The 25,665-nt window shown below is 38.2% G+C and overlaps 2 protein-coding genes across 2 annotated transcripts; one reads left to right on the forward strand and one right to left on the reverse strand.

The window, feature by feature from the left end:
• Nucleotides 1-10,632: 10,632 nt before the first annotated feature.
• On the forward strand, nt 10,633-13,027 carry LOC132978892 (leucine-rich repeat-containing protein 19-like). The gene is made up of 3 exons (XM_061044241.1): nt 10,633-10,779; nt 11,790-11,979; nt 12,079-13,027. Exons 2-3 carry the CDS (start codon nt 11,811-11,813, stop codon nt 12,474-12,476), a joined length of 567 nt encoding a protein of 188 aa, XP_060900224.1. The 5' UTR covers nt 10,633-10,779; nt 11,790-11,810; the 3' UTR covers nt 12,477-13,027.
• Nucleotides 13,028-14,665: 1,638 nt separating this feature from the next.
• Nucleotides 14,666-17,146, reverse strand: tmem125b (transmembrane protein 125b). Its single transcript, XM_061044240.1, has 2 exons — nt 16,629-17,146; nt 14,666-15,419 (listed from the first exon to the last, which is right to left on the reverse strand). The coding sequence occupies exons 1-2, from the start codon at nt 16,649-16,651 to the stop codon at nt 14,666-14,668; spliced, it is 777 nt and encodes a 258-aa protein (XP_060900223.1). The 5' UTR covers nt 16,652-17,146.
• Between the last annotated feature and the right edge of the window lie 8,519 nt (nt 17,147-25,665).

Here is a 25,665-nt window from a genome sequence, read left to right on the forward strand (position 1 = left end):
AAGCATACATTTAACTTTTAAAAATATGTATCATGATGGCATCCTTTCAACCTGTTCACTGCTTTAAAATGTGTGTACAGATGTGCTAATCTGCAGTCAGGATAACATCAACCCTGCTCTTGACAGCCTTAAGTATAGCAGTCAAGTTAATTCAGTTCCTGGAAAATGCAAAAACAAGTTTGTCTAGATTTGCGCTTTGATGGATCTCTAAAAGAATCTGAATCATATCTAAATTGACTATCCAAAAATAGTAGCACATACTGAAAGAAGCAGTTCAGGGTAGTGTACTTGTTGCAGCCAAAAGCCTTAGTAAGAGTGTAATCATTAAACAGTGATATGATGTTACAGTGGCCTGCGGCTGCACACCTACATGAATACAATCAGATCCCACCAGCCAGGAAGCTAGACAACAGGAATCATGAAGGTGTGACCTCTGTGCTATGACTCAGCAAATGCTATGCATCAGTAGACAAACTAACCAAATCTTAGACTATGTTCGGTCCATCTTTAGCTCTGCTTTAAAAATGTAAACATGTCATTACTACTGTAACCAGAGCACATGAAGTCAACTGTTTACCTTGCATTTGTGCTTCTCAAGCGTATTCTCTGTTGATCATTACTATCTAATCAATGTTTTTTCTCCTTAGCTAAGGCGATAAGTTTATTGCTAAGCACCTTAGCAAAAAGCCCTGTCTACAGGGCACAGTGTACCATTTAATTTGGGGCTATTTTAAGTCACCAAGATAGAAAATGATACAAATCCTATATAGTGATGGAAGGCAATGAAAATTACCTTTAAAAAAAAAAAAATCATAGTTATCAGGTTATTGATCAACTGTAGGCAAACAGAAGGGCTGCTCAACTCTTGCTTAGGTTATTCAGTGTAATTTTGCAGGTGCACAAAGGTGAGGACAAGTTTGCTTAAACAGTGTTGAATTAAACGTGTTTCATTTGCTGCTTGGAAAAAGCACAAAGGACTTTGCCAGTTGGACAGTTCACACTGCTCTTCTGCAAATTAGATCTAACTAATAAATCTTTCTAACCAGTGGTATTGCGATAAGGGCATTTATTCTGCTCTTTTATTCAACGTCAAGAATAAGTTAATCTATTCACAAGTCTTTCTTTAAACACAAGTGCCCCATGAAGGTAAATCTTACTAGAAAGGACCACACCGTGGTCATTATTTATGTAAACTCTTTTTATTCAATTAGATCGAGTGAGAGGCTATGAGTTAAACAGGTCTCACTAATTTCCAGTTGGTGAAGCTTCATTTGGGAAACTGCTGTAGCAACTAGCAACTGGGTACAATGAACCCCAGAAACCTCTGATTGAGTGGAGTTGTAGTAGGGGTGAACCAATGGCCCATGCTTTTTAACAGGTGCTGTGCCATTGCAGGACACTGTGGTATTCACTTTCAGCCTGAAGAGGTTTCCCGAGTCATAAATGGGTGGACTAGCAGCCACTAGGAAGCCCCCAAGCTGCAAGTTAAGCCTCAATATAAAGTATTTGGGGAGAATGACAATTACATTTCTATTGTAGCCACCAAGGCCCCCTCATGCTGTGTGTTTAGTGAAGAACTTATATGCTTAAAATTAGATTTAAGATATAATCAAAACTAAGCTGCTATGATCAGGAAGCTGATGATTTACAATGGTACTTGTCTATTAATAGGTGTCTATAACAGATCACAAAGCTACATTCCCATGGACCCACTAAGACACTGATCTCTGTAGTGTCAAGATACAACAAGAAAAGTGCCCTGTCTTTTGTAACTCCGAGCTGTTAGCTTTGGTGTTTATACATTCCTGCAAAATGTAATTGATTTTTTCAGGGTATTCAATCTGGCCTCTGTAACTGCTGTAGGGAAGCGTTCGTTTTTTATTCAATGATCTGTTGTTAAAAACGTGCGGCAAGAATGAACATATTTACAATTAATTTAAGAATGTGTTCATGATTGTGTGTAAAAGCTACCTTATACTGTAAAACAAACTTTCATTTGTAAATGTTGGCACACAGAGTTTGTGCTGTTTTTTTATGTGTTTTGTGTTTTTATTCCCATTGTTTATTTTGTATTGATGACATTTTTTTTTTTTTTTTTTAACTCTGTAGCACTCTGAGATTTTTCCCAAAAATGTAAAGTGCATTACAAATAAAATGTATTATTATTGTAATTTTCATATGGTTTCATGAGTTTCATGCCAGTGATTTTCTTTAAACACACTCCCTCATTATACAGTAAATATGGGTTTATGCACACTTGATGAAAGAACATCAATAAAATCATTTTTAAAGGCTTGACCTGATCAATAATCCAGTGAGGATTACTGGATTACACTCACATTTAACAAGTCATGCAGCTCATATTTTCTTTTCTTACCACTGTAACTTTTGCTGCTTTGCTAAAGTGCTCATGATGGATAGGCCGGATCTTTGTAACATAGCATTAAGTAAGGTCTTTTACCTGCTTTTTGTAACATAACAATGAGTATGGTCTTTTTACCTGCTCTTTTGTAATGTTAACAGACAAAGAGTAAGGTCTTTTACCTGCTTTTTGTAAAGTGTCTCGAGATAACACTTGTTATGAGTTTACGCTATACAAATATAAATTGATTGATTGATTGATTAATATCACTTAGATTGTGATCTGCTGGACTGAGTTGTGCTGCACTTACAGGTAGACTATTTCAGTGTACTGATGGTTGAATACTGTGTGTGTATGATTTTGGCACAGTATGTAGATTCCGCACAATAACAAAAAACAAAAGATGACTTTGAGGCTTGCGGGAAACCATGGGAGTTCTCTCTGCTACTCCCCCTCCCCAATTATAAGAAAAGTCCTTCCTCTCCGTCTTGTTACTGCTCCTCCTTTCAGATCATTTGTGCTCAAACAGGCTGTTTGAAGATTTTTTTGTGACATCACAAAGGGCAGTGACCCCTCCGCCAGGTGGATGACACTCCCACAGTTGAGTGTTTTTTCTGTCCTCTGAGTCTGTCTTCTAACTGTAAACAATCGAGCACAATGTAAGAAAGCCCAAGCCACCCAAGCCCTTCCAAGGGGCGTGGTCAGACACAGCTCATTTGCATTTAAAGCTACAGACACAGAAACAGCCTGTTCTGAGCAGGGCTGAAATAGAGGGGTTCACATACATGCTAAAATACAGGATCAGATTGGATTTTTGGCAAGAAACTTCAAAGACATTTTTTGGGGCGCTCTGAGACTTAATTAAACTTTTTGAAAAGGAGGAGAATATGTGACCTTTAAAGTCTTGCAATCTTTGAAAACAACACCATGGAAATGGAAAAGGATTACATAAAAATAAACTAGGACTTAGTATGGTTGAGTTCTTCATCATTCGTGTCCATTCGGTTCCTCATCACAACTGTCTTTATATAGAAACAGTTTGATGAAAAACTTCAATGCCATGCTGACATTTGTTGTGTAACACATCCACATCTCTGTCCCTTCCCCCTTTGCTTTAGAGCCACTGTGTGAGTGAAGTATTTCAAAGGAAAAGATGAGATATGTCAGTGAGATTCCATGTCAAAAAGGTCAGATTCAGTGCTGGCTTTGTGGTCTTAATCTTTTCTTGCAGAGGTAGAAATGCTCTTGCTGTATGTAGTAAGAAGACTCTGTGATGCCTGTTACAACAAAATGCATTGCAATACATGTTACAAATTCCCCTTGATGTCCCTGTTTTTTTGTATAAGATAGAGGATTTAATACTTCCATGACATGAATAATACCAATCATCCTGCGATGAGGAGTTTTAGAACATGAAAGATTTATAAGTACACATAATGTTGCTCATTACAGTTCCCACAATGAGCATAATGAGCAGTGGGTGGATATTCTTTCTCATTGTGTACTGCACTTTTTCTGAACATTGGATTGGAAATGTATTGCTGGTATAGTGAACAGCACATCCTGTAGAACCTCAATTAGCATCAGTCAGCATATATTCTGCATTAACCCTAAAACACTAACGTTGGCGGATTTTCACCCACACGATTGTGGTCACGTGAATTTTATTGTGTTGCTGCTGTATGAATTTTGTGGGTCCTTGAAGTCATTGAAGGTAGGCGTGTTTCCCTGCACCAATCCCTGTTTTTTTCAACAGGCACCTGTTCGGATGATTTTCACCCGACGTTAGTGAAAGTGAGTAAAACATTTCCCACACTTGTCAGTAATGCAGTGAGAGACTGAAGCTGGCCACACACTAGACGATTGTATCCCCGATTTTGGGGCCGATTTGCCCCTCCAGACGATCGGGGGGCGTGTCCTGATTCGAGGCTTGTCGCATGCGATTATTTGTCAGAATAATCTTCAAGTGTGTGGTGTCACTACTATTATTTGTGCGAAATCTTCCGATCGAGTCAGGGCTTCCTCGATTTCCTAGTCGGGCTGCTTCAAACGAAAATACCTGCAACAGCCAATTACGGAGAAAATAAGCACAGCACTGAAACCACATTTTCCCAACACCCAGGGAAAATATGACCACTTTTCAGCTTCTAGCAAAACTATTATGAGATTAAAAAACAAAAGGTTGACACAATTGCAATTAAAAATGTATTTAAACAAAAGGCAAAAGCAAAAACAAAACAAAGGAAAGGAACATTGGGAAAGTCTGACAATGAACTGACATATAGTGAAGAAGGCCAAGGAATAAATAGGCAGGGTAATCCAACTCACAAAGGGAAACACACAAAGGGAGGAAAGACAAAGGGGAATAACTTCTAAATGAAAACAGGAAAACAAAGAATGAAATAAATAAAAAAAATTAATAAAAATACACACTAGGACAGTGAAAACACAAACTGATTTGCTGTAGAAATGGGATGAAAGTCGGTTAAAACTAACTGAAAATGCTCTCATCATTCATATAGTCCGAATGCTGTCCAAAGTGATTAAGTAAGAAAAATATTACCAATGATCAGATTGGTCAGTTATTTCAAAGTGTGGTCTGAAAAGGGAATCTTCACTTTTGGTTAATTTATTTGAGAATTTTGTCATTTCCTGTTTAACTTTGTACTTACCCTTGCCTCTGTCTTTCATTTCCTGCTCCCCGTGTTTTCCTGCCTTGTGCTCCCCTGCCCTGATTGTGCTCACCTGTATCTCGTTACCACCTGATTGTCTGTGTAATTGATCCCCATGTGTCCTCCCTCTTGTTGCCAGTTCTTGTGTCACCTCGGTCAAACATTTTCTGCTCCTGAGTCTTCAAGTATTTTTTGACCATTGTCTGCCTTCTAGTTTTTGCCTTTTGTCTGCCACGTTCTGGATTTGTCTGCACCACTGACTGCTAACCTGGACTGCTTCAAACAGCCAATGAGAGCTAGCGGACAAGGAAGCCACCGGATGTTGCGCACTTTGACAGATCACAGACATGGCAGCGAACACAAACACAACTGAGCCCCTAGCCAAGTGGAATATTGAAAAGGAGACCAGCTTGTTAAATTATTGCAACAAAACGAGTGTCTCTATAACATCTCCTAGATGTTTGATTTTTGTTTCTCGTTGCACGACAGAGTGCACGCCAGGAGAGCCAGCTGACGATCGTCATTCATGTCCGTTTATCTACTGAAGTCACCTTTAATCACGTGAGTGTATGTGAGATCTGGAATCAGCGCTTTAAAATCGTGACAACAAACGGCAGGTGTGTGGTCTCCCAGTCGGGCCGAGTCGTCTGGTGTGTGCGTTCGGAGGATTTCTCAGATTAAAAATCAGTGAAAAATGTCATTATGACTGTGCTCTCCTGCATTTTAAAAATCAGTTAAGATTATAAAATCATCTAGTGTGTGGTCAGCTTTAACCTTCACCAGACAAGGCTCACATGTCCCAGGAAAAAATTGACTTAAACACAAGTTCCCAGCTCTATTTTTTTTTTTTAAAGGAATTTTTCACTAATTTTGAGACTTTTTATAGGGTCCCCCCATGATACCTTTTTTTTTTTTTGGTTTTATGAGACTTTGTATATGGGGAAATAAAAGAAGAGTACTTCAATTTGCCATGTGTTGTTGTGCTTTAATATATTTTGATTGGAAGTATGTTTTATCAGGTATATTATATCAGGTAAAATATACCCGACGTTAGTGATGGTGTTACCAAACTGTTAGTTAGTGTTTGAACAGCCTCTAACGTTAAGAGGTTTTGGATTTATTCATGTTAAAGATTTAGAGGGGGGTTGGGAACAGACAGTTTTGAAATTTCTAACAATCTCATATGAATAAATATGCCTTTAAAATACTTTACTGACCTCTGTACCTCACAATCATTATGGAGATACTTCAACAATAGACTTGTGGTTGACTTTCCGTGCCTATCAGCTGATTGCTGAAAGAGTCTCAAAGAGCCCTTTTCCACCTCTGAACTGAAACAATTAATGTATCCACAATGGCTCTCAGAGTCTTGTCATAACAGATGAACTGTCTGATAATTTGTTAAGAGACTACAATATTTTTTAACTGGGACTTGAATTGGAAGAGATTGTACAGACATCTCAGCAGGATATTCATTGGATATTTTTTGGGGGCTTTATGATTTTATTTAGAGGTTCGGAATAGAGTAAGAAATCGGGGAGAGAGTGGGGAATGACATGCGGGAAAGGAGCCACAGATCGGATTTGAACTCGGGCCGCCCGCTTGGAAGATTAGAGCCTCAGTACATGAGGCGTGTGCACTAACCACTATGCTACCTGCGCCCCAGGATGTTCATTTTCATAACATTAATTCTGCCTAATAAAGTAAGTGGCAAATTCGTCACTTGTTTTCTTTTTTTAAATCTTCCCCTTCCTCCTGTAACAGGCTGACAAGATTGAGTTTGTAAAGGCTATTAAGATTACTATTAGCAAATCCACTCAAGTACTGAAATCCTGTAGGAGACTACGTAAAAAGGAGCTTGTCTTTGACACTATTTTAATTAACTGAAGGATCAAATGTAACTTTTATTGAGATTAACCATATATCCTGAGAGAGAGCTGTATGATTTGAGTAAAGGATTAGGATCAGGATGAGTTAAATACAGGATGATGTCATCAGCAAATAGTGATATCTTATGTGTGTCAGGGTCAACCTTAAAGCCTTTTATTAGGATGACTTTTAATGGCCTAGTGGCTCAATGGTAAGTTTGTAAAGAGCAGGAGTAGCTGGACATCTCTGTCTGTTACCTCTATAGAGAGGGAAAGGATTAGAAATAACACCATTAGTGATCCAGTCTATTTACGGAGAAAATAAGCACAGCACTGAAACCACATTTTCCCAACACCCAGGGGAAATATGACCACTTTTCAGCTTCTAGCAAAACTATTATGAGATTAAAAAATAAAAGGTTGACACAATTGCAATTAAAAATGTATTTGAACAAAAGGGTAATCCAACTCACAAAGGGAAACACACAAAGGGAGGAAAGTCAAAGAGGAATAACTACTACAGGAAAACAAAGAATGAAACAAAAGAAAAATATAATAAAAATACACACTAGGACAGTGAAAACACAAACTGATTTGCTGTAGAAATGGGATGAAAGTCGGTTAAAAATGTAACTGAAAATGCTCTCATCATTCATATAGTCCGAATGCTGTCCAAAGTGATTAAGTAAGAAAAATATTACCAATGATCACATTGGTCAGTTATTTCAAAGTGTGGTCTGAAAAGGGAATCTTCACTTTTGGTTAATTTATTTGAGAATTTTGCCATTTCCTGTTTAACTTTGTACTTACCCTTGCCTCTGTCTTTCATTTCCTGCTCCCCGTGTTTTCCTGCCTTGTGCTCCCCTGCCCTGATTGTGCTCACCTGTATCTCGTTACCACCTGATTGTCTGTGTAATTGATCCCCATGTGTCCTCCCTCTTGTTGCCAGTTCTTGTGTCACCTCGGTCAAACATTTTCTGCTCCTGAGTCTTCAAGTATTTTTTGACCATTGTCTGCCTTCTAGTTTTTGCCTTTTGTCTGCCACGTTCTGGATTTGTCTGCACCACTGACTGTTAACCCGTGTACCCACCTGGACTGTTTATTAAAATTCTGCTTTTACCCAACTCCACCTGGTCTGCATTTTTGGGTCTGTCTGGCTCTGTTACTTCTGCTTGGTCTATTAACTGATTCCCAAAACATGGTTAGAGTATGTTTCACTTGTGGTAAAATGTTTTAATCTGTATTTGTCAATTCCAAGGACACATGGTTTAGGGCATAATGTCAACTATATACGTGTAACATGAGAGAATATTTAAAACCTCTATCCAGAATGCGTGGATTAGTGAGCAGACCCATAGGCAATTAACAAGTGTGCCCTTCTTCGCCCCGTTTACGATATGGTTAAAATGTCTTCTTAAATTAGATAGAAAAGATAAAATAGGACACAATGCATTTGAAAGTAATCCAATTATCTTTACACAGGCAAAGATAAGATCTCATGCAGACGACTGGAAAGTAACTGCTGGACTACAGAAAACCCATCTGTCTTTATCTTATCATGGTTTAGATTTAATTTGAAGAGCTTGAAAATAGAGTTTTAATCTATTACACCGAGTTTAAGAAAGATACACATCCAATACTTTATTTATGATCTTACACTTGATTAAGGTAGGCTAATAGAAAAGTGAAATCTAGGGTGCATAGCCAAAGTTTGAGAAGCTCAGGGGAAGTTAGAAAAGAGGGGTGTTTTTAGGGTGGTGATGGTGGGGGATTTGACGGGGGGGGGATGCTTTGTGCACCTTGCAAGTTAAGTTCTCCCATGTTCAGGTGACACAATATTGTCTGTGTTTTAGGGATTTATATTTGGCATCCCACTTTAAAGTTCTCTCTGCAAGAAGTTGTTTGATATTGCATTATAGATATAACCACACCATGAAATGGGGATTTAAAGTTGACCTATGAGTTCATATTCAGCCCAGTCTTGTGTTTGACAGAACACTATTGTCTGACAACTGTATAGTATAGTTTTTACGGATAGTATGCAGAAGTGAATATGGACAAGTTTTTTTTTTTTAAATTACATAATTCTTAAAAATGCTTCTTGGGGCATTACAGAGACAACAGATAATGGAAAATATAAAAGGCCTGAAGAAGTCAAATAATGACATACTGACTGAAAGGGGTTAAGCTGAATTCCACAGACAGTGTTTAATGAGCTGTTGAGGGACGGCTGAGGTCAAGTAAGATACATTAAGCTCTTCTGATGACTCATTTCCACCCACAAAGAGGTCATGTCTGAATGTCCTTTGATGAAAAAATGGGACCAATGAAAGGGGTTAAGCTGAATTCCACAGACCCCCCCCCCCCCCCCCCCCCCCCCATCATCAGCTGTTTATTCCCTGTGACTTTTATAACCTTTTGAAGACTTAAAGCTATCTAAACTGAGACAGGTCTGACAAAAAGATATTACACTTGTCAAGTCAGGATGATAAAATATATATTTGGTGTTTCTAAATCACACATAAATTGGAAGCTTTCTAAGTTGCAAAGTTTTTCTAAGTTATGAGTATTCAAACCTCCATTTCTCTGTTTAAAGAGGATTTCTACTGATCCTTTGTGAAGCAGGGTTTTCTTCCTGCTGGGTGTTTAATGAGCTGTTGAGGGACGGCTGAGGTCAAGTAAGATACATTAAGCTCTTCTGATGACTCATTTCCACCCACATAAAGGTCATGGCTGAATGTCCTTTGATAAAAAAATGGGACCAAGGCCACATGTTATCATTCCAGTGTTTTTGTTTTTCTTTCATTCAGCCTGCTGAATAGAGCCCTGATAATTAGGTGGGAAGTTATTCAAGGAAAAAAACGTTTTTTTATGAGAAAAAAATGAAGCCTGTTCTTTATAAACCCTCAAAACTAATAGTGAATAAACCTGGATACCCACCAGAGCGCACAGCATGTGGACTCCATGGAGTGCTTTTGTTTCTGGCTCCCAGTCTGTCAGAGAATATATTTTAAAATACTGCTGCTGGTTTACAAAGCGCTGAATGGTTTAGGGTCAAAATACATTAATGACTGAACCATCCCAACACGGAGAAGCAGCGTTCAGTTTCTATGCTCCTTAAATCTGGAACAAACTCCCAGAAAACTGAAGGTCTGCTGAAACTCTTAGCTCTTTTAAATCCAGGTTGAAGACTCACCTGTTTACAGCTGCCTTTCATTAAACTATTTTAATAAGATTTTAAAATTTAACTCTGCACTGTAACTTTTAATTGTTCGTTTTAGTGATTTTTAAATCACTAAAACTTTCTAAAATTTATATTTCAATGTTTCTTTTTTCCTCTGTCATGATGCTTTGGATGTCTTGTGTGAAGGACTTTGAATTGCCTTGTTGTTGAAATGTGCTTTATAAATAAATTTGCCTTGCCGTGCCTTCAGTTTAGTCTTATGTGATTACACTGCCACTGTCTGGCCTCAGAGCACTAATGCAACACATGTAACAAGTCAAGCAAAACATTGTCCCTGTACTCATTTACTTTCAAAGACTGAGTATTGACCTCTAATGTCAAAAACTAAATTGGGAATTTAACATGTCTGCCTTACTCCCATTAAAGATATACAAGAAAAAACATTTACTCCTGTTTGAAATAGTGACCAAGAAAGGAATTTATTGCAGAAATGGATGTCAAGCCCATTAAAGTTACTCATTAACATCTCTGTCTTAGGGGCACGGTGCAAGTAGGGTTGTATTATGGCATGTCCTGCAACCTTTGCCCAACAAGTCTCTTAATTTTTACCAGAAGGAGCTGAAGAGGAAACAAAAACAGCAGAAGAAGTCAGGTGAAGGAGACATACATCTGATTACTTAAAGTTCTTAAAAGGTAAGTCACTTTAGATGTATTTATTTCTTTATTATCATGATTGTTTGAATTGAAATTGGAATACTATCCTACTACACTTTGGGATTAAGACGAGAGAGTTTCTGAAAAGGTCATATGACTTGTTGATGATTGTAATGTTTCTACTGTGTCACCGTCTACATCACTAGAAACTGTTTTGCCTTCAATACCTGGGTCGAGCTGCTTTACATGTAACTGTCGAAACATGCATAATGGATACACCATGTATGTATTGGAATAAAGATTCTAAATGTATCTGAAGATAATTAACAAGCAGCTCAGGACTGTCATCACCAGCATTGCTCAACTAACAAACAGCGTGTGACATTTTGGGTGTGAAAAAGAGGACAATACAATCATAAAGTTTTTATGAGAGGTTTTTTTCTTTTCTTTTTTAGATCAGGTGATTTTTTCATCAGACTTTTTCAGTACCACAGGAGAGATATGTATTTGCCAGTTGTGCTCTACAGGAGGATTATTGCTAAAATATTAGGTTTGTTATTCCGACATGTAAAGTGTAATGGCAATGACAGGGTTAAGTGTAACCAAATCTATGAAACCAAATGTGTTAAACAGTGTATTAAACAAAGAAATCCTATGGAATGAAAAAACAAGGCCACATGTGTGCTCGTGTGTGGTATCCAATTTGCCCAACTGAACTCTCAGATTATATTGACCCTTTTATATTCCTGGGTCAATTGCAGGGGTGCGGTCGGTTTAATTTACTGGTGTCTAAATATGGAGATTAACCCTAATTTTTCCTGTTGTAGAGATTATTAGTATTTTAAAATTATTGAAGGGTTAAGAATGTCCAATCACCCCAACACTAAGGGAAGGAACATTATTGTTTCCTAAAATAACACTCACACTCCCATTACTGAACTGAAAGAGTCATAGGTTGTTCTAATTGTTCTGGCTGCTAAGGCTGTGCATTCCCAGCATCGCCTCATGATCTTCAGTAACCATTTCTGGTTTCTTTTTTTTTTTTTTAGATCTTCCCTCAGCACACAAAGATGGGACAGTGGAGCTATATCCTCTTTGTGGTGTTTTCACTTTGTGGAGCTTTTATCAGAGAATCACATCAGGCCGCTGTATTTGATGTTGGGGGACACAACAAGCCCCAGAGACATCTTCTCATGGAAGAAAACAATCTAACCACTCCTAACGGTACTCATCGTCTGAGTGAGTAAAAAAAAACAGATTTACACAAAAAACATTTTGTTTACATCAGTTGACCTTCCCATCGTCATAATTACATACATTTTCCTGCTCTCTTCTCAGGGGCGTCAGATAAAGACGTAGTACCTCCAAAGTCTCTGGAGTGGTCCTATCTGGCAGCAGGACTCGGCACTGTCCTTACTGTCTCTCTCTTCATTGTGATGACGGTAAAGTTGCGCCTCTTCCATCGCTTTCTGGCAAGCTACAGGCACTCTCTGCTCCAAGAGTCAGACGGAGTCAGTCAGTACGGACAGGAGGCGTCGTTTCCCAACAGTGTGATGGGGAGAATGGCCGGGACTGGAGGGACTCTCGGAGGACTGGATGAGGATGATGACGGGTTCATTGAGGATAACTACATCCAGACCAGTGAGAAAGACAGAGCAGAGAGAGAAATAAAGGAAGAGGAGGGGGAGGAAGATATGGAGGACAGCGACGATGATCTTGAGTTCACTATCGGGTGATATCAGAAAAAAGAAGATTCCAGCAAAACAATATTTCCATAGCTGATACTAAATGAGACTTTAAAGAAGACCTTGATTGACAATCAGCATTTAGCAATGATTTCAAATGCCTCTAGCTCTGGCCTCTTCAAATATATCAATAGGCCTTTTTCACTTAAGTGGAACTGTTTCATGAAACAGTCAGCTTCTTTTTTCTTGTATTCACACCTTAAGAGCAATCACAAGTTTTTTTAGAAATCAACTGACAAAGACTTTTCAAGCTCACACTTCAGAGTAGGTATAAGCAAAAGTGAAACCTTGATTGGCACACGAGCACGATGAAATATCAGTAACAACAATCTTGTAAAACCAGTATAGCAGTTTGTAATGTTAGCATTTAAAAAATGGCCAAAATATGGCAACTGTAATCTAATAGTGCTTACTCTCTATTCCCTGCTAGTTGTACCATGCATAATTGCTGTCAAAACCAAAGTTTTTCAATTAAAGTTAAATGAAGGAAAATGAAGAAGTGAAAAAGAAAGAGGAAAATAAAAATGAGAGCTGGTTGGAGATTACTTTTTACTTTTTTTGCCTTGGGCCCAACATACTCTAGAATGGCTACTGTGTGCAACATAAATCCACACATTTTCAGGCATGTCACTCTCAATCTTTTTGTTTTTGTCATATAAGGTGCTGTTGGCCTGCTAACATCACTTCTTCTTCATATTGGTGGTATCAATGGAAACAGAAATAAAGCCCTCTGAGGTTTCTAGCCTCAATGATCTCCACAGTGGGCAAAACCATTAGAAGGAGTGACAAATATCCTGTTACTGAGTGCTCTCAGTAAAGATGTATTTACCAATAAAGGTCTATATAATTCATATATGCAATAGCCCCGACAATACATATCTAAAGACAAAGAGGAAAAGTCAAAGGAAAATAATTTAATAAAGGAAAATGGAACTGCTTCATTTTTCCTGTTCCTGTTCAAATAATTTCACAAAGAGGAAGATTTTTTGTAAAAGGCTTTGGGGGGATCCCCGGGAACCTGCTAAAAAAGAACTTTAATTGTATGAAACATTTGAACGCTGATTCATCTACGGTTGATTCAAATTGTTTCGATAGAAAAGCAAATTTAAATTGTATAATGTGTTGACCAGTACAAATGTCACATGTCCATTTGAGTGCGGAAAGGTAGTATAAATAAGAACACAAAATCCTCTGCAGGCAGGCAAATTCAGTAAAGAAGAACACTGTTTTATAGCCCCTACACTTCAGTCATGATTGGAAAAATGGATTAAGGGTGAGGTGTATAAAAAAGTCCAAAGATGACTTGTTGACGTTGCTCATAAAAGAGAGTTTCGCATTAAACGCTCCTCAGCAACATGTTAAACAGTGTACAAAGATCTCCTGACGTTTCGTCACTTTGTGGTTTTAGCTTGCCTGTCCGATATCTTTCCTTTTCCCTCTTATCTAATCAAAAAATTGTGACATTATTTTTTACAATGAATATATGGTGAGTTCATCCACCTGCAAGCTGTTGGAGGTTGCTGTTCATACTGCGCTACTGATAAACAACCTGATTGGAGTTTGTCCATAATTTGAGTATGAGAAGTATTCACCTGTTTGATGGATTTTATGTTGACTTTGAAACCAGGATGAAAATACATAACTTCATCTTAGAAGTGATCTGAACATGCAGAGAGTTACAGGTTTAATGTTAGTGTGTTAATGTAAGATAGCAAAAGGTGTTTTAAAGCATATGAATATAAAGTCTGAAATACTTTGATTGGATATCCACTTACGGAAATTAATAAATGGTTTTTAATACCAATTTAATCTTTAGTCATTCTGTCATTTTCTTTGTCAACTTGATCATTGAGTGAGATGAACAGATGTATAAAGCAGAAGACATTTGAACTGATTTGAACTGAGTCTTTATTTTCATTCATAGCTACGCAGATATCGAACAAATTTGTTATCAGACAGTAGAAACCTGCAAAGGGTGTGTACAGCATGTCTGTTGTTTGTCACCTATTATTTTCAGGTGATGATCTCACAATAGTGGAACCTAAAGGATTTCGAAGATGCCCCAACAGTAAGACTATAACTCCAGATTTGCACCTTAACTCCTTTCTGTTATTCAGTTTTCCTTATTGATATCTGCTGGACATTTTTGGATGTGATGTGATTTTGCTAATTCTTTCCGTTCAGATAAGGCTGGTCCTGCTAGAGGATGTGTCTATCCTCGTCTGGCTCATCTGTCCTCCTGAGACACTGAACACCCTGACCGCTCGACCCCCCAGCCCCCTCGCCCTGTTCATCCTTATCATCATCCTCCTCCTCTGCTCCCTTCTTTTTTTCAGGTAGACCAGCACACTGAAGCCCACCACAGCCAGAGCCATGCCTGCCCCAGCAGCCATCAGCATCAGACTCGATGCCAACATCTCCTTCCTATCATGACCTCTGCTGCCGGTCGTGGCAACAAAGATCAGAACGGTCCCAGAGAGCATCAAAGCCACGCCAACGGCTAAGATGAGTGCCGGGTCCGCCCTACCACCGCTCTTCATCTGCTCAATCCGCCGCCTGCTGCGCACACAGTTCATATCCTGGATGGCCGAGCTGAGAAGCTGCTTGAGCAGAACAGCCAGGGCCAAGAGGCAGAGTGTGGTACCCACCCCAAGGCGCCACTCCCCAGACAGGCTGGTGGTGGTGGAGAGGAGGCCCACACCGCCAAGACCAAGTCCCAGAATAAGGGCCACTGAGGCGCAGTAACATAACAGAGAGCGGCGAGGATCTCTGAACCACCACAGCTCCACTTGATCATCAAGCACACGCCTCTGTATGAGGGTGGGGTCCAGGTAGAGACTTGTGGGGTGACGGATGACGTGGTGGGGCTGGTAGAAGGTCTGCAGCTCAGACATGGTGGTAATCACCAGAAAGTCAGCCAAACCAAACTGAAACCTTGAAGGATTGTGGAGAAATTGGATGATAATTAGAATAAAATCAACAGGATTCAAGTTGTTTTAAAAAGGAGTATATCCTTATCTATCAACCACAATAAGTATGACTGAATTTTTTATATCATCATATTCTATTGATATTGCTACAATACGTTTCTATTATCTGATTTAATTTTGGATGCTGTCTGCATCTCTCTCATCTCTCCAGTGGTGGCAGATGGCTGTCCACCAAGGTTCAAGATGCATGTCCTGAAACAGCAAACAGAAAGCACTGCACTAAGCTGCAGAATTTGATCAAAGCATTGAGAAACAGGATAACATTTTGAAAATGAAATAGGCATCAAAATGATGTAACTTAATTTTTAATCAAGTAGAAAAACTTAAATAACAATGTTATTGTGTTTACACATAGTGTAAAGCACAGTGATATTATATCATATAACTGTAAACTATTGACCAGTGAGAGAGATCTGTAGCCAAGTGTATTGTCCTGCTAGAAAAAGGCATATGTAGTTCAAAAGTCTGCAAGTTGAAATGAGTCTGTTTCTGCTTGAGGTTTCTGCCTGCTTAAAATGAGTCTGTTTTATTGTTGCCAGGGGCCTCCTCCTGCTGGATTAATGTGTGGTCTCTATCATTAGTTTACAAGTAGTATAGAAATGCTCCTTCAGTAAAATGTCATCTGAAACATGGTATCAGTATCATTTCCCGTTGAGATTTAATTTATAGTTACTATTAAGGAAAGATCGTATTCGATTGGGAACCATTACATTATCTTTGTGGGGCAGAGCGTAAAAAATAAAAAATATAATTTAAGTAAGATCGAATAAGCCGTGCAATGAAAACATGTTTGAATCCAGCAAGTAGAAGGCAGAAACCCTCGCATTTGATGAAGTAATATTTATGTATTCTACTCTGTAATATCTGCAAACGTTTCCTTGTGTTGTGTTTTTCTAATGTTTTGTATTGTGTTGTGTTTGTGCTGTGCTAGTATTTGGATTTTGTCTTTGTAGTGTAATATAAATTAAATATGTCATTCAATTTTTTTTGTATGATTGATGATTAAATATGTTTTGTTACTACTTAAATGCTGCTAATTCATTGATTGGTGTAATTTAACTTTTCAACGTTCTTGTGCTACCATCTTGGCAAGGAGATTTTGTCTCTCAGGATTAGTCCTTCTAAAACAACAGTAAAGAAAACAGATACTTACTTGGTGTTAAAAAAAAGTGTCATGTGTTGCTGTCCATCCAATCTGAAAAGCTTGATCAAAGAATTAAAATCCTTTTTTTTCAAATATCATGTGCTTGCTTTGCCTTGTTTCATTCTGCAACAGAGAAGAGTTGGAGTTTCCAGTAAAACATAAAGCAGCTTCAGGGGGCATTTTCCAGCCATCAACTTGTAGATTTGATTTTGTTCAAAAAGATTTCTAGAAGAAAACTCTCCTTAGGTTAGATGAAAAATGTATCCTGACTTCATGCTGGAGGCAGAAAAGCAACAAGGACCAAAATGTAAGTGATGATGTTGACATCCTGGCACGGTGTTGTGTCTGTCCACATGTCCACTCATCATCAACACAGTGACTGCTGTGGCGTCACACATTGATAATCTGTAGCATCGTCAGTACCAGGCAGACCACAGGACCCCCGCTCTGTCTTCTTTAACACATTGGAGCAGCACCTTGTCTGGTTAAATGGAAAAGCGACTGGTCACTCACAATAGCAGTGTTGGATCATGGTTTGGACAGATATTGGAGACATTGTCCAGTGTGCCCCCTCACAGACAATGGGCTGGCCAGTGACCACAACGACTGTGCTGCTAGAGGCGGCGGTGGTGTATGTGTGTGTGAGAAGTGTAGGCCATTGCTGTTCTGCTGCTGTGAAGGGCTGAGTGATGTCAGTGTGTACTGATAATGGTGTTTCTGTGATCCTCAGGATAGCGTCATTCACACACTGAGCTGAGCCTCTTAGATACGCCACAGTAAATGCTGCATTCCCCTCAGAGAGATGCTCTCTGGCTGGAAGCTTGCGGATCTATGTTCTCCAGAAATACACAGCTACAACTGAAACAATTTCTTGAGAACAATGGGCAAAGAAATATAGCATTTGATCAAAATATTGAGAAATACTCTTTCTTGCTCTTTGGAGGGAAATTACGTAAGAAGATCCATGTCACTCATATCTGTCTGTGAGACACATACAGACAAGAGAGGTTTAGCATATGTTTGCTAAACATAGAGCTTACAGGCCAGTGTTTCCCTTAGCCAATGACAGCATGCAGGTGAATTTAGGAGTGGATAAAATGAAGCGATTGGACGCCACTCAAACCGGCAAATATGACAGACGTGGACATGGTGACAAAGAAGAGAACATAAAATGACACTGAGGTGAGCCAAGGGAGCAAAGCAAAACTTCTTCATCCTTGTCATTGCTTAAATATGCATAGTTTTGTACTGAACTGAATGTACTAATTATTGACCTTAAACAGAATCAGTGCAACAACTCCTCGGTGTTATGAATGGTGATTTGAGTATTCCTGATGTGTTCCAGTTGTGAGTTTCCATAGCTAAAAAAATATTTACAAAATGGTGAATGGTTACCTTGGTTAACCTTGGTTAACAAAACATGAGAGATTTAGGAAAGACTGGAAATAATAATAGAATAACTAATAAGTAGTGTGTCCATACTGTTGTGAGGTGGCTGATGCCAGTGCCTCTTCCTATGTTTGATTGATGGATACATCAACTGTCTTCACATGACAAATAATTACTGCACCCGGTACCATTTCCTTATGTCATTGTATCACTTTGCATTGCCTCTTACTTTTCTTGAGCAGCATTTCTTCCCAGCACTCTCTTATTATGAAGTCCTTTTTACAATACGCCAACACTGTTAAAAGACATGTTCAACTGCTGACCTGAGCAGCAGCAATCTGTCAGAAATCACCTTAATCCTGAGTATTTTTCCACCGAGACTTCATCTCTTGTTGTTGGGTGTCCTCTTGCATCTATCATGTATGTGATTTGTGACTGCAGGTGAAAACTTTGGATTTCAGTGATCAAGGCCTAGGCTCAGCAGCAGCCAGTCAGCCACCACCAGGCCAGGCCCAGGCTAACCAGCAGCCAGTAAGCTACCACCAGGCCAGGCCCAGGCTCAGCAACAGCCAGTAAGCTACCACCAGGCCAAGGCTCCAGCAGCAGCCAGTCAGCCACCACCAGGCCAGGCCCAGGCTAACCAGCAGCCCGGCAGCCAGCTTCACCAGGCCAAGGCTCCAGCAGCAGCCAGCTCCACCAGGCCAGGCCCAGGATTAACCAGCAGCCAGCTCCACCAGGCCAGGCCAAGGCACTCTTTGGTTAGCTTGCACGTGGACAAAGCCGGCTGGCAACAAGCCAGAGTCACCATGCCACCGAAAAAGCAATCGGCGATGGAGGAAGTCGACGACATTAAGAAGTCGCTGGACTTTCTCTCGGGGGAGATTACCGCTGTCAGGCTGCAGCAGAAATCCATCCTGGACCTGGTGGCCGAGGTTAAGACGCTGAGGCTGGAGAACGAGGAGAAGGACAAGAAGATCGTGTTCCTCTGGAGAGCAGAGTGGCCGACCTGGAGCAATACACCAGAATGAACGATATTATTATATCGGGGCTCAAAATAAAACCCTGGTCGTATGCACGGGCAGTGACCGCTGACCGTGACGCCGAACCAGAGGCAGTCTCCGAGTCCGCGGAGCAACAAGTGGCAGCATTCCTACAGTCAAAGGGAATCGACTTTGACTGTAACACCATCAAGGCTTGTCATCCTCTGCCCTGCAAAAACAACACCGACAAACCAGCCATAATAATGAGGTTTGTGAACCGTAAACACAAAATTGTACGACTGAAACAAGGCAGGAAGCTGAAGGGGACAGACGTCTACATCAATGAACACTTAACAAAACGAAACGCAGATATAGCCAGGCAAGCACGAGTCATCAAGAAACAAAATAAAATACAATCCACGTGGACCACCAACTGCAAAATCTTCATAAAGCTGAACGGAACACCGGAGGAGGCCAAAGTGATGGTGATCAGAGACATTGCGGAGCTGGACAAGTTTCAATAAGGCCGAACTGGAAACACAAGTGAGTAAAAAACCTACACAATCATGACACACTCTAAAGGAAATCATTCATCTACATCTGGAGACATTATACCTATAACCCAAATGATTGCTGATAATGAGAATCTGGAACTGAAAACATTTGAATACACGGAGCACAATTTACAAGACATGGAATACAATATCGACCCGGAAAATAACTTCTTCTTAAACATCAATGACGACTGCGGCTATTACACAGATGAACAGTACAATAAGACCATTAAGGCAGATCAGAAACGATCAATCATTCATTTTAACAGTAGAAGTCTGTATGCAAATTTCCACAACATTAAGGAATATTTACGTCAATTTGCACAACCATTTAACATAATTGCAATATCAGAAACTTGGATCAACCCTGAGAAGGGTGTGGACTTTGAATTAGATGGCTATGAACTGAACTACAAGAACAGAGAGAACAAGACTGGAGGAGGTGTGGCTGTGTATGTGGACAAAAACCTTAATTGCAAGGTGGTAGATGGAATGACAACTGCAATTTATTAAAATGTTTAACTGTTGAAATCTGCATGGAAAAAAAAGAAGAATGTAATTGTTAGCTGTATTTATAGAGCACCGGGTTCCAATATTGATATATTCAAAGAATGGGTGGAAGAAATGTTCACAATATCTAATCAAAAGGTCATGTTCATCTGTGGGGATTTTAATAGAGATCTGCTTAATCCCAATAACCACAAACCAACTGAAGACTTTATCAATACAATGTACAGTCTAAGCCTCTATCCAAAAATCACCAGACCCAGCAGGATTACATCTCACTGTGCCTCATTGATTGACAACATATTTACAAACGTTATAGACAATAATACAATAAGTGGATTAATGATCAATGACATCAGTGACCATCTGCCAGTGTTTATAGTTTTCAATAACGACTACAAGAGGGAAAAACAGGAGAGTACAGTCAAGTACAGAAGAGTACGGACAGAAGAGTCAATGAACGCTTTAAAAAATGAATTAATAAATCAAAATTGGGAAATATTATATAAAGAAGAAAACATTGACAGAGCTTATGAAAAATTCTTAGGGGTATTTAAGTTGTTGTATGATGAACATTATCCAATAAAATAAATCAAAATGAAATTTAAATATTCAGATAGTCCATGGATAACTAAAGGATTACAAAATGCCTGCAAAAAGAAAAATACACTATATAAAGAATTCATAAAACTTAGAACCAAAGATGCAGAAAATAAATATAAGAAATATAAAAATAAGCTAACTAATATTATGAGAAATAGTAGGAAAGAATATTACAGAAAATTATTAGATACAAATAAAAACAATAGTAAAGGTTTATGGAATATATTAAATAGTGTTATTGGAAATGGTTCTAGACAAGTTAAATATCCACATGACTTTATTGATAATGATATGACTATTGATAATATGGATGATGCAGTTAATGGCTTCAATAATTATTTTGTAAATGTTGGACCAATACTGGCTGAAAAAATCCCTGTTTCTGTGAGATCTGACGACAAGAATTATGATTTCATAGACATTAATCTAAAATCAATGTTTCTAACAGCAGTGGAAGAGAGTGAAATTATAGAGATTGTTCATAAATGTAAAAACAAAACTTCTACTGACTATAATGACATTGACATGAGAATAGTTAAACAGGTCATTCAGGGAATTGCAAAACCACTAACGCACATCTGTAACTTATCATTTAAAACTGGTAAATTCCCAAGAAAAATGAAAATTGCAAAAGTCATACCGCTGTACAAAACTGGAGACAAACACCACTTCACAAACTACAGGCCTGTTTCACTGCTTCCTCAATTTTCAAAAATCTTAGAAAAACTCTTTGCTGACAGACTAAACAAATTCATCAATAAACACAACTTACTAACTGACAGCCAATATGGATTCAGACCCAACAGATCCACTTCATTAGCAGTCATTGAGCTAACTGAAAAAATCACAAATTCCCTGGACCAAAATAATTATGCAGCTGGTGTTTTTATTGATCTCAAAAAAGCATTTGATACAATAAATCACAACAGATTAATTCATAAATTAGAACGGTATGATATCAGGGGGGTTGTATTAAACTGGCTGAGGAGCTATCTACGTAACAGGCAACAGTTTGTGAAGTTGGGTGAATACACGTCATCTTGTTTGGACATTGCTTGTGGTGTCCCCCAGGGGTCAGTGTTGGGCCCAATTGTTTTTATTCTCTATATAAATGATATATGTAAAACCTCAAATATTCTACAATTTGTGTAATTTCAGATGACATAAATATATTTTGTACGGGAGAGGATTTGCAGCAGCTTCTGGAGTTAATTACATCTGAAATGAGCAAATTAAAAAGGTGGTTTGACAATAATAAATTATCATTGAATTTAAGCAAAACAAAAATCATGTTGTTTGGAAATTGTAATTTAAATAATGACGTAAATATTAAGATAGATGGTGTTAATATTGAAAGAGTGTATGTAAATAAATTCCTAGGTGTGACAATAGACCACAAGCTCTGCTGGAAACCTCACATAAAACATGTTAAATCTAAACTGTCACATAGCATCTCAGTCCTATGTAAAGCAAAGCATATACTGGTAACAAATCATTGCATATTCTCTACTGTTCAGTGATCTTACCTTATTTAAATTACTGTGTGGAGGTCTGGGGGACCACTTACAAAAGCTCACTGCTACCACTAGTCACACTTCAAAAACGAGCCATAAGAACAATCAATGACAGAGAGGGGGGTTATAATTTGAGGGAAAAGTTACATTTTAAGATGCTAGCTGTTCGCACGACTTTAAAAAGTCAATGCATTTCAATTGGTGGTGTGAAACTGTGAAATGGTATGAGCACGGAGCTAAAGCATTGTCCAGACATGATCCAGTTTAAAAACATGTACAAAGCAATGATTTTCAAAAGGTACAGGGATGAGGGAGAGCTATAAGAAGGAAAAAAATAAAAATAAAATAATAATAATAATAAAATAAATATAATAATAATTGGGTTTACAAGTTTTGTATACACAGGTGTATGTTAATGTGTATTATATATATGTAAATTGTACATATAGTAGCCTATATCAAATTGTATATATATATATATATATATATAGATTGCATCAAATGTATAATTGTAAACATACTATACTAAACTGTATAGATATACGGATTGTATAATATATAAATATAGTACATCAAATTGTACAAATAGATATGTATATATAGATATATGGATTGTATAAATATATAAATTATAAAAAATCATAGTATATCAAGTTGTATATATGTTTGGAAAATCATTGGATTGTAAATATCAAATATAGTATCATAAATATAGTATAGCAAATTGTATATAGATAGATTGTATATATAGAGAGCTTATAAGGAACACAGGAATTTAATTTAATAAATATTAATTATTGAGCTGTGGAAAAGGGGTAGGATTAAATAAGTTTTATACTACTTCCTACTCCTTTTCAGGCATATTGAAATTGAATATATGTAATTAGCTTTTTCTTTTTTTGTGAAATCATTTGAACATTGTTTTTTGTTTATTGTATTTTCGTGCTTTTTGTTTTGTTTTGTATTTTTGAGATGTTTGATTTTATTTGAAATCTGAATCTTATCTGAAATAAATTGAATCAATCAATCAATCAATCAATCAATCAATCAATCAATCAATCAATCAATCAATCAATCAATCACTTAAAACACAAGTTAAAGGTTGATTCTGAGCCTCTGTGGCCTTCTTTCAGAGAACTGCAAATGCAGAATCAAGCCAATCAGAGGCTCCTCACCAAAGAGATTGGGCAGGAGTCCTTTTCTCCATCTAGTGGACAAAATAACTAAGTACACAATTCAGCCTTCGAATCTCCAACAATAATGGAAGGGCAGATATAAAAGTCAAATTATGATGTTCATTTGATCAAAAAGACAGATTGATTTATGGATTTTAATCAATGGATCATTTTGTGTTTTAATATGCCGAATCCAACTCTGTAAAATATATTTTTTTTCTTTGTGGATACCTGATACTGTACTTCCAAGGACATCATTTTTCACTGACTTAAATAAGTATTTAGTTTTGACTCTTTTGTTGCCCCTCAAAGTCTGTTCCATTCAGTTCTGTTTCTAATTAGAGCAAAATAAATGTGACCCTGCCCAGGCAGTCAATACATAACATTGTTTCCCTGTAGCTGAGTGTTTACAGTCATTGGATGGACCTGGTCCATCTCACATCTTTCATCAGAGAACAAATTTTAAAGCTTGGGATACAGTTACCTCATTAAAGTACAGAACAGTGTTTTCACACATTATGAGCTCCTTTAGTTTGTCAAAAGCATCCCCATGTTGATTCTGCTCATCATTACTTTCCTATTCACTACAAATGACTGATGATGGCATTTATAAAGGTTTCACAAACTAGATGCCTTGTTGTCCATTGACATTGTCATGTATTTACCTTTATAATTCTCCATGTGAATGTGTGTTTAGTCCTTATCTGGCTGTTAGAACATTTTCTTCTCTGGGAGAATTAGGTTGAAGTTGAAGTTGTTATTGATTTTCAATTAGTTCTAGGTGACTAAAGCATGGAACTTAGTTTTGCTTTGACCATGGTATAAATTATAACCTCTATTAGTGAAGGGCCCATGACTCTATCAGAGCAGCTGTAGATCAGGTTACAGATGAAAAACTCTGAGCTGGGGATTTCAAAAATTAGATTTTTTGACAGAAACCTCAAGCAAACTCAATTCAATGTGTATATGTGTGTGTGCTAAACAGTACAGAAGATAACAGTCATGGTTGGATGATGGATTTCGCCAAACCAGAGGAGATCAGAGCCAGCGAGCCAGAACCAGCAGCTCCGAGCCTGAGAGTAGAGAGTGAATGAGAATTCTGAGAGGTCTTGAAGAAGGTAAGGTTCCACTCTTACAAAATAGAATATAGTTGTTTGAATCAAAATAGATTTGTATTGATTAATAATTGCAACTTCTCCCGTTTAAGTATTAGATGTTGTTGTTAACATAGATCAACCTGTAGAGGGCAGCAGCCTCCAAGTTTGAAAAGCAGCCTAAAGGATGCACATAAGTACAGCCAATGTACAAATTGAAGTTTTAACATCTCATTTTAGTGATCACTTTATTTTGTTGTTGAAGCTTGTTAAGGTGGTTAATTAAATAGGCTGGGCAGAGTATCCATTCTGAGACAATGTACCATGTTTTATTATCTGTTGATATATTTCCGTGATCATTTTCTATCCACAAAGTAAGAAAATATTGTCTGTCTTTCAATGAATAAATTGGAATAAAAGTTCAATATTTCCCTCTAACATTGTTGGAGTTCTGGTATAACATAACAGTTGTAAATAAGCAAGTAACAGCACAAGTATTTCAATTACTTCTTTTTAACCTGCGACATTTGACTGCCGTACAACGTTAAGTGTCTTTTATGTGTTAACAGTTATGTGTATTTTTTATATATTTTTTATTTTGCCTATTTTATTCTATTTTCCCCTGAGGGAAATTCTGGTTTACACACTGTTATGGAGAGACATGCTTCTCACACACATAGGCCCGAACTACACACATGCACAAACAGCTTGTTTTTTGAGAGTGGGGCTGCTACACACAGCTACACAGGAAGCGCACCAGAGCGGTTGGGGATCGGTGCCTTGCTCAAGGCCACCTCTGCAGTCCTCGATATTATTGAAATCCTCCATTTCATAACTCAAGTCCCTACAGACTGAGCTACTGCCGCCCAACATCGGCATATACAGAAGTATACGTAAGCACTATAAACATCTTTCAATATCACTTGTGTAAAAAACATTAACAGGCACTTCCCCCAATGTGTTATGTTGTTTTAAAGGTGTGTAGGAAGGATTTAAGTCGGCATGAGCCTTTAAAAAGTCACCATTGGTTATGGTAAACATTAAAGCAGGAGGCTGTGGGAGTACTGAGAAGAGACAGGAGCATCCTCAAACCTGCAGGAGTAAGATTTCACAGTCTGCTGTCCGTCAAACATGTGTCCAAGAATGTGTCGTGGAGAGATTTGTGTGAACAGTTCATCACTCTGGCCCTACTCTCCAGCAGCTGAATTCAGTGACAGGTGTGTGCAGACA

Source organism: Labrus mixtus, chromosome 8 (genome assembly GCF_963584025.1).
Source record: "Labrus mixtus chromosome 8, fLabMix1.1, whole genome shotgun sequence".
Taxonomy (NCBI): domain Eukaryota; kingdom Metazoa; phylum Chordata; class Actinopteri; order Labriformes; family Labridae; genus Labrus; species Labrus mixtus.